At 36.3% G+C, this 10,701-nt stretch overlaps 1 protein-coding gene across 1 annotated transcript; it reads right to left on the bottom strand.

Moving 5' to 3' along the window:
* Positions 1 to 1,901: 1,901 nt before the first annotated feature.
* On the bottom strand, positions 1,902 to 9,794 carry BicD (Microtubule-associated protein Bicaudal D). Its single transcript, XM_018545329.1, has 7 exons — positions 9,588 to 9,794; positions 7,463 to 7,603; positions 6,165 to 7,001; positions 5,102 to 5,248; positions 3,681 to 4,113; positions 3,003 to 3,257; positions 1,902 to 2,182 (listed from the first exon to the last, which is right to left on the bottom strand). Exons 1-7 carry the CDS (start codon positions 9,792 to 9,794, stop codon positions 1,902 to 1,904), a joined length of 2,301 nt encoding a protein of 766 aa, XP_018400831.1.
* Positions 9,795 to 10,701: the final 907 nt, after the last annotated feature.

The following is a 10,701-nucleotide window of genomic DNA, read 5'->3' as shown; positions in this document are numbered from 1 at the left end:
CGTTCCTATAACAAAATCGCGAACAAAAGAACATGGTTCCACGCGTTGCGTATTCCAGAATTAACAACAACGTATACCGATCTGTGATAAAGAAACATAAGCGTTGGATACTTGGACTTGGAACATCCTACTCTGCGGCTTGAAGAGAAAAACATATGTATGTGCTGCCAAAATTATGTATAATTTGCCACTTCTAAAATTTATAAAATTCTATTTTGTGACATCGAAATAAAGAGCATTCTTTAGATAGCACGCAACATTCTATAAATGTTAAATATATAAACATTCTAGAGTGAGTTCACAACCAGCAGGCAAGTTTTGTTATCTTTATAACACTACTGATGCGATTTGACAACTTTTTTTTATCATGATAAAAGAGTTTTTGTTATGATAGTATTAAGAGTTACAGAATAGAAGTGCAAGTGTTTCTCATCACTTAAATGCTTACTGCACGCTAAACGCGGTTGGGCGATGAATGATGAATGATATCCAATAAAAACTCTGTTTTTCTCACGCTGCAAAGCAGAGCTCTAGGCAAGCCTCGTAGGTAAAAGTCGTTTGGAATTCCTTCAATTTTCCTCCAAAGTAATTAAGTTAATCCAAAGTATATTTTACAAGAATGTTCATAGAATATTCTGTGCTATCTAGATTACTCTTATATTTCTCTGTAATATTATTTTCTCTTCGAAACAGGGAGCGTAAATCGTTTCGTTTCTAGCATACTAAAATATTCTTGCGACTCGACAACGCGTAAAGCGTAAAGGATCGTAAAACGGTTTCTCACGGGTGAAAGAAAATCGGTAAAATAAAACAAATGAGCATATGAGTGAACTATTGTAGCCGGGTGACAGGTGTGACCTGAGGTGACACACTACTTGGAAGATGGGTCCCTATATCATGTATTTTATTCTGTTATCGTTTAAAATTTTCAAATCTACTTGCCTACGACATTCCATCTCGCTACTTTGATTATAAATGCTATCGGTCACGCGCGATATTTAATATTGTCTCTATGTGGTATGCAATGTAAAATTCTTGCGTCTTCCGCTATCTACTTACAAACGTTTCTTACGCCGTGCATCTCCCTTTACGCTTTTTGTCCGACAAAACGTTCCGGAGACGATTATTATGCTACATTACGGAACGAAATATCTTTTGAATCGTTTAGAATAAAGCGTTAATAAATAAGCATGCTGAAGCGATAATAGAGCTCGACGAAATCGACGTCTAAAACGTATTTATTCAGTACAATAAAAACGATCGAGAATATATCGATAGAACGCTTGCGCTGATTTAATGCACTTAATAGTTTTGACACGACTTACGCGTGTCATCGCGGAACGTATAATTCGCATTAAACGCGCACGTGGCGACTCCGCAAACAGCGGGCCGCCGTCAACGAAAGTATGTATCCCTACACTTCTTTGTAATTCCTAAATTCCTCTACTAACAATAGTGGTAACACAAGGCAGAGCTCCCCGAAGAGACTCTATGATATGGAGCAAAATCCATGGGGTGTAAAACTGAACATTTCGAAGCCCTTCAAAACGCAGCCCTTACTCCCCCGTTCACCGAGCGCGATTCTCCCCCGTATCAGTGAGGACGGCGTCATCGTTTCCTTCTCTCTCTTATTTCTCTTGTTTCATTTTCTCAAACACTTACGCGTGTCCGTTCATTCCTTTGTAAAAATACGTGTCGTGTATTTTTCAACACGACGAAACGGTTATTACGGATAACGAGACTGCGGACGTTCTCCCTAACGAAAAAGACAATTAGTATATATACTCACTAGAGTCCTCCAGACCCGCGAAACGGGCCTGACAACGAGCAGTAGAAAAATTTGAAAAGGTTCTCAAAATCTTCGCTTCTCAGAATATTTTACTCCACATCTTCATCATTTTCTAGAAGAAATCTCTGCCTAAGTGGGGACGGTTCGTCTGTTGCGACAGTCGCGGTCTACCGCGTCCGTTCGCGCCGGCGGCGTGTCTCCTGGTATTGCGCAGCTCCCGATCGACTTCGAGCTCTTCCAGCTTCATGGTGAGGCCGAGCTTTTGCTGCACCGCTAGGCGCAAAAGCTGATTCAGCGTCTTCCGATCGTCTTCCGCTACGGTAAGCTGCCGCTGAAGTTCGTCCACTTGCGTCACGTACTCTTCGCAGCGTGCAGCGAACATTGCACGCAGACCTGAACAGCGCATGGTTAGCAGGGTTTAACACAACGTAGAGATAAGCGAATGAAATGGAGGGATATTGGAATTGGAGAAGCGTATAGAAATTTTCTGCGGAAGATAAAGAGGAAACTAGGTTTCATAATAGAATGAAAGGCAGTATCCTTACATATTAATGTAATATAGTTATGGCAAAAAAGAAAAATGCATCAACCGAAAACCAGGTACATCGTAGATAGTTTACTGCATCACGTTTCGAAATAAGCACGATAGCAGGCCTATTTTTTTAAACTAAATTTCTTGTGTATTGTTTATTTTTTTTCTTCTTTTTCTCAACATGGAGAGAAGAAAAAATCAATCCTGCAAGAATTTTTTTTCTAAAAAGTAGGCCTAATGACTAGTCACATTTAGGAGGGAAATTTTATATGCAGGTACGCTGATAATTTTTATGTAACACAGTAATTATGGCAAAGAATTAAAGAATTTGAAAAGTCCACTGCGGTACCCCATAGTATTAACAGCAACGAGTTCATTAAAACTGAAAACCAATTTTTAATTGATGTTAGTAGACATGTGTTAGTGAGACAAAATAAAAAAAGTTATATTATTGAATTTTACTAATAAATGGTAGTTTAAAAGTATCTTATAAATGGGTAGTAAAATGGTTTAGTGAAGATTTATTGGGTAAGAAAAGTTACTAATATAATATATGTATATATACAATTATATCTCTTTCTATATATAATTTCCTTTTTTTGCACAAATTTTTCTATTAAATTATTAAAGTATCTAATCGCATAGGAAAGACAAAAAGGGATACAGAAATTAAATACTCACTTGAGAATGTCGCAGCGTTTTCCTTCAACATTCTAAGCTCATTTCTCAGCTTAAGCATCGTCTCGTTAACAATACTCTTCTCGTTCTCGTATTTGCTCTTCAGATTCGTTAACGCTACTTCTGCTGTATTTTTGTTTGATTTAAGCACTGTTCTTAACGTAGCAATCTGTTCCCGCTTAGCGGACAACAAGGCCTTTAATCTGATAACTTGTTCTTGAAGATCTGTTACGTCTGCTTTGTTCTCATTGACAGACGCTGAAAAGATTGAGTTAGAAATTACTTTATTACGAAATTCAATTACATCCATATTAAGCTTTAAGTAGGTAGATAGTTTAAAGATATGCAAGGTAAGATGCTCAGAACACTAAAAAATTTTTAATTTTATATATAGTTATATTTTTTACTAATATAAAAATAATGAACTTTAACATATCTGAGTATGTAGACAATACTTTTTTACAGAATACGATTTTAAAGAAAACTATACCTAGGAGTACAATATTTAGTATTTATGGTAACTATTCTATATATTATATAATTATTATTTTATTATTATACTATTATATATTATATAATTATAGTTACAAATACCAAACATTTTTCTCTCAGTGTGGGTACCCCATCTATTCACTTAAAGAATGAACACACGCTTTCCATCAAGTACGAGAATACACTTACCTTCACAGACGTTGCAAATATTGGATTGCATTCCTTTGACTTTGGATAGTTCGATCGTGTGTTCTACGGCGTTTCTGAGGTGCTTTATTTGGTCCATCGCAGTCTCTATGTGTTTCGCAATTTCCTTCGCTTTGCTGAGGCTCTCTAAATCCTTAATTTTGATGTCAGTCTTGAAAAGAGTCCTACACCAATCCATCTTGCCATTCTCCTCCTCCTTTTCGGGTATCTCCGACTTCTCATGGTCCAACACCACTCTCGAGGGCGTCTCGCCGTTAACGGTGCATACGTGATGATAGAGTTGCGCGAGCTCGTCGGAGAGATTCTGCAAGTCGTTCTGAGCAGAATCAAGGAAACCACCCGCTTCCGCAGTGAGTTTCGACAGAGTAGATACGTCCGACTCGAGTTGCATGCTCCTTTGTTCCGTGTCCAAGAGCTGAAACGAAGGGGGAAAATATTGAGTACACGAATGAAAGCTTTACAGGTCGCAATAAATGCGTTAAGTACGTTTGCCTGGTACTGTGTGTTCATCAGAAATTCGTTCGTGAGATGAGTTTGAGAATAGAATTTATTAAGTAATCGGACAGTAGTTTAGGTTCGCAGACTTGCGAGTGCAGTACGGAGATTTTGCGAAAAATGTATAGCTAGATGATATCTTTCTTCGAGCATTCGTGCAAAACAGGCTCGCAAGTTCCGACCGACATGCTACGTTAGATGCGTACGAAATTTAGATTTAGAAGTGATTGATTCTGACTTTTCATTTCTGAGTGCATTCTATCTCAAAAGCCATGTTGCATAGCGTATTACGATCCGTACGTTGTCTCTTTCGAGCACTCGATAGTAACATTCGTTCAAATGAGCTAATGCCAAGATCCATGTGTAAAAACATAAATGAATGTTTATAACGTTCAGAAGAATAAGATTATTCTCACACGTGGATCTACATTTAATGGAATGAATATTCGTCAGTAGTTTAGCTTCGAAAACATGTACGGTTAAACATATGAGAAGTATCATAGATAGGAAGCGATGTATGGGCTGTTAGGACACTGAGAAGCAAGTATCATTGTACGGATCATTAGAGGAGCCAACAAGACAATTGTTATTAAAATATCTGGTAAATACGTCAAAGGGACCACACGTAACCCAACCTTTTCTCGAAGGCTCTTCTCTGACTCTGGTATCTGAAACGCCACAATTTCTATTCAAAGTCTATCATTTTTGCACGATAATTGCGCCAGTATTGCACACACACTTATATTCTTGCCACTAGCAAACTCTTGTTCTTTTTCTCTTTCATATTTTTTTATATCTTATAACAATATATTTTTAACTAACACCTTCGCCCTTTGTCGCAAGTTTTGCGATAATGCTACTACAAGTACATCTCATGAAATCGTAATAAGATATGGATAAGTGTGTACCTTGTTCCTTAGATTTGTCAATTCCGTTCTTAGCTGCTGCGTGGAGTCGGACACGGTTAAGCCGTTCTCCAATTCGGATAGATCTTTCTGCAACTGATTAATCTCGCGAGCGGACATAGTGCTCCATTGATGATATTGTACAATGGCCTGTTAAAACAGTGGTATCATTAATATAACATTTTATAGTATAAAGTACCTAAATACATATAGTTTTTATTTGTTTTCTTCATATCATAAAATTATTTATTTTATTTTAAATTTAGAAAGTCATATTATATCCCGCGTTGATAGAAAATGACATTTAAAAATTAGCAACTTTTTATTAGAACATTTCTTAAGTGTTTTCTGAATTGAATAATGTTTTATTATAATTAAGATAATAAATATGCATAGCTTCACTTTTTTCTATATTAAAGCTCGTCTGCATAGTACGACAATCGTAGGGTCTTAATATAGACAATCGTAGGGTCTTAAATTATAGGAAATTGACCAATTCTAATCGAGTATTCTTATATTTGATTGCAATTGGTCAGTTTTCTATGATTTAAAGCCCATTCTACAATTGCGTAAGCGTAGTTGTTAATGGTTGTAGTTGTACGAATTAATCACAGTCAAATACGAAAAAATGTTCGACTGTGATTAGTCAATTCTTACAACTACAGCCACTTACAACTACGTTTACGCGATTGTAGAGTGGGCTTGAGACTCTATGATTGTCTACGATTTCTATGTAGACGAGTCTTTATATGTATATTTTCAATTATAATACATTCTCGTAAAATATATTATGAGTTTTCTTAATTCGAATACAAGCTTATGCGATTTCGACTAGGATGCACTAGTGTGCACTGATGCATATGCCATACATAATTATCGTCAAAAATATATTAAAAATAGATTAAATCGTGAAATTTCTAATATATTGTTTTGTACTGTTAACAAATTTGTTGGGGCCAATTAGTGTAATTATCAATAAAGATACCATTTCATAAGAATACACAAAAAAACTTAAGCAATAAAACGTTCTATATTTTAATATATATATATATATATATGAATGTACCTGACTGAGTTTATCTAACGTCGTCTCTTCACTCTGCTTTTCTGGTAATTTTGAGTGAAGATGATGTAACGATTGCACGTGCGCTGACAACTGCACTATTCGCGCAACAAACGATTGCAATTCTGCCTGACTCTTCTCAACCGCGTACTGCGATTCGCGTAGATTTTGCGTCAGATGTGCCTTCTCGGTCTCTGCAAGCTCTAACTGCTTCTCCAGTTTTTTCAATTCGTTCAGATGAATTTCAGAAAACAAGTCAACCTGTTTGTCGGTAGCAGATGTTCCTGGTTCTTGCGTCTTTAAGTCCGCCTCGATTCTGCGCAGTGCAGGCGAATCGTCCTCACCGTCACTGCATATCGTTTGATCCTCCGTGATGCCTCGAATGGAAAGCGCCAAATTGCTAAGATTGTAAATCGACTCGCTGTTGATCCTCTGGTCCAGTTCCTTTTTCAAGGCGTACTTGGCCTCACGTTCGGCCTGTAGGGATTCCAACGCCTCCTCCATCTGCTTCTCCGCTATTTTTTTCAGATTCGTCAACTCTTCCACCTGACTGTTCAATAGTTCAACCTCCTCGGTGAGCCGTCGAATCTCGTGTTTGGCACCTTCGAACTCCACCTGACTTGACCGCAAACCGGACACTTGCTTCTGCAATGAAATATTCTCGTCCTCCAGCTCGGAGTAGTCTTGAAGCAGACGGGTCTCACGGAACCTGCACTCCCGCAAATCCGTTCGTAATGCCTTGCGGTCCGTTTCCGCCTGTTGATGATCTTTCCCGATCTCCTCGCGCTCCTGCAACGCGTGATCACGCTCTGCCTCCACCCGTTCCAATTCATGTCGCAACTGAAAACAATTTCCTACATTTAGCCAAGTCTGCCGAAAATTAACTAATTTTATCAAATGCTTGATAAAAATTCTGTCGACAAAAAAGTACTTATGCAAATTCTGTTATATTCAATATTGTCAGCAAATTGCTGACAGATTGTAATAAAATCTGCTGATTATATGAGAATAAATTGTCGACAAAACCATGCAAAGCTTGTTAATAAACTGACAGTAAATTGAGCGCAAGACCTGATCAAAACTTTACTTAGTTTTTGCTGCCAATTTCCTGTCTGGTTATGTATATAAACTTTGTTAATAAAATCTAAACTTATACTTAATAGAATGGCACTAAATTTGTCACCAACTCTGAATAAGTTTGATGCCAACTTAGCAACAATTTGCTCATTGAATTACGATACTGGATTAAAATGCGTTTCTATTTTACAAAAGTCGATAATTGCGATCGACTTGATACAAACCTGTTTTGTTTCATTTTCTAATTCGATGATCTGCGATTGTAAAGACGTTTCCCGAGCGGCACTCTCATTAAGAAGACTCTCTTCTTGCTCGATGCCGCTTTTTGCTGTTATTTTTGTAGTTGTTTGGAACTTTGCTAGTGCCTAAAATAATGACAAAATATGCACTTAAGTCATATATAAAGAGTAAATATATATCTTTAAACAAGAATTGCGTTTACGTGACGCAAACACAAGTGATAAGAATAAGACCGATTATTCAAGACTGTCCACACAGCAAATTTAAATTTTAAATAAAATTTTAAACAGACTAAATTTTAAATAAAAAATAGATCTAATTAGTATTATATATTCTCATATAGTTATTTTACAAGCATTTTTTTTTTTAATGGTATTCTGGATTAGATAACTAAATATAGGTATCTATACATTGATTGGCCAATAGCAGGTACACTGAATGAGTGAGTCACTCCACATTCCTCCTATAGTCAAATTAATACGGTTGACTTTACCTTCTCTCCTACCTGTTCTATTCTAAGAAAAAGGATCACATTTCTTTCCGCATACTCATTTCATACGCTCCATGTAAACTATTTACCGTGCAGTAATAAAAGTTCACCTACGCCTCATTTGTATTCGTTACACATTAATCGCTACTGCCTTCGCAAGAGCAGAATAAATTTTCTTTCTCTCACGGGCGTGTCGGGTGACGGGGTCGGCTCCAAAAGAGATATTTTGTTTATAACTAAACTAGTGTATTATTTATACTTCAAAATAAAATATAGATATCCCTAATGAAATTTTTTTAAAATTCCTTATATAATCTTTCAGAATTTTTATGCAAATTTCAGAATTTTTCGAATTTCTATATAATGTTATAACTTTTTAAAAAATATAGATCTGTTCTTTTATTGCTAATATATTTTGTTATCCCAGATGAGATAACAAAATATTATGTGTTATCTTTCAAAGTAGTCTCCCCTCATAATATCTTTGATATAAGCTTTTTTTAAAGTTCGTATGTTAGAACGCTTTTAAAACACACTCGTCATATTTTTCTGAATGTTCTTAAAAATATTTATGATGTTTTTGAGCTTTAGGAACAGTATGAAATTTGGAAAAGAGATCCGACAAATAAAATGGATGGTTAATCTTGACAATTTTATTTTTTGACCAAAACTTGTTTCACGATAACTCCCTTGCGCGTATGAATGTTGTATACACATAACTTTCTTCGCTATTTTATTCGCTGAATGTGATTTTTTCAAATTATATATCAAATTATATTATCAAAACTCAAAACATGAAACATTTTGAAGATGTGTCAAGGACATTTACAAGAATGTAATGAGTATTCTGAATAGCACTCCAACTATGAACTCTAAAAATATCTTGAGGTTTTATATCAAAGATAAAATGTATTGATGACTCATGGTGTAAAAATCCAATAATAACAATAATAATCCAACAATTTAATAATGCCAAACCAGGCATGTATGAGGTATTAACATAAAATAAAAATTAGCAATAATGACATATCATAAGTGAAATAAAAATTTCATCTTTAATTACAGTAATGTATAATTGTAATGTAAATTGCTTTAATTATAATTAAAAACTCATATGATATAAAAGAATATAAAAGCCAATGTCAGTTTTTAATACAAATTTAATAATTGAAAATTTTTGTTTAAACTCTTTTATAGTATATAAGTTTTTAATTACAGTCTTTATCAGCTACAATTAACAAAAGAGTTATGTAAATAACACAAGTCTAAATAATAGTATAATAAAAAAATCTTACACCAAAAGGGACTATTTTGAAAAATGAAGTACATTTTGCCTATTTTTGTTGATACAGCACTTTTGTTATACAAAAAGTCTACAATTTTTTAGAATCATCTTGTAATTTCAGACAAAAATTTAGAAAATATAAAAAAGGTATTTTTTCAGAAATCTTATAAATTCACAGTACAACAAATTCTTTAAAATATATGAAATAATACAAGAATTTTGTCATCAGAAATATATATCACATTTAGCAAAAGCGAGAAGAGGAGAGTTCCAATGCGGCCCAATGTGGCAATAGAAAAAAAAAACAAACCCAAGGTCTCAGACATGCACTAACCTCCTGCGTGATCTCTAGCTCGTGTTTCGTGTTCTCGTAGAGTGCCTCGAGGTCGTTACACCGCTGCTGCAGGGCCGACTTCTCCTCGAGCAGCGCGAGTCCGTATTGCGCCGACTGTATCTTCTCGGTGGAGGCCAAGTCGAGCTCACGCGACAGACGCTCGATCTCGGTCCTCAGCTCCTCGATCTCGTCGACGGCGGCGGCCATTACTGCCAGTGCGATGACGACGACGACGAGGTTGATGATGAGGAGGAAGACGACGAGAACGACAACGAGGACGACGACGAAAACCTTGGTGTACCTTCCGACGTTGTTACTCCTCGTGTCACTCCCGCTTCCTAATACTTCTTCTTCGTCCCCTACAATATCTAAAGCATCTCGTCGTTATCGCAAGTGATATGAATGCACGCCGATCGTCGTGATTGCCTCGTCCAAGCACAAAAGCATCTTTCGGTTAATCGTCGAGCTTTATTCTTTCCTTTCCCTCCGACGCCTCGTGTGGTGGCCTCCTATCTTTGACAACGTGCTGTGACGTACGCGAACTCTCCTATGACACCTACCCTACCTATCCTCCGGTTTTTCACATTCTACCTGCGATGCGAGAGCCACCAATCCCACCATCACTAATCGTCACCGCGAGTGACACCAGAGATTAGCCCAGATTAGCCTGAGAGCGTGAGAGCGGCCATGCCCGGGATTTAGCTGTTACCTTTAGGGACCCTCAAGTAAGGGATCAGACAACATCGTCATTAGAGGGATACCGGAAGTACATTAGTTAATGCGCGGGAGTATTCAAATGCATTGTTATTAAGACCTGTATTAAACAAATTAGAATAAAAGAATAAATCCTGCGCATTATACGTGAAATAAAACATAGTTAAGAACTTTGTGAACTGCTCCCTGTCTTTACGTTAATATAAATATCATAATTCTGTCATTATATACATATATAATGATAGTAATATAATATTATATCTATTTAGGGTCTGCGCACAATGGAGGAACAGATATTAGATATTAAAATATTAACCTATCAGAATCGTGTATTCCGGTGTAACTGGTATCTGATAGGTTAATATTTTAATATCTAATATCTGTTCCTCCATTGTGCGCA

The sequence above is a fragment of the Cyphomyrmex costatus genome, unplaced genomic scaffold (genome assembly GCF_001594065.2).
Source record: "Cyphomyrmex costatus isolate MS0001 unplaced genomic scaffold, Ccosl1.0 scaffold497, whole genome shotgun sequence".
NCBI classification, from domain to species: domain Eukaryota; kingdom Metazoa; phylum Arthropoda; class Insecta; order Hymenoptera; family Formicidae; genus Cyphomyrmex; species Cyphomyrmex costatus.
The sequence above is the reverse complement of the archived record's forward strand: the minus strand, read 5'-3'. Positions and strand labels throughout refer to the sequence as shown.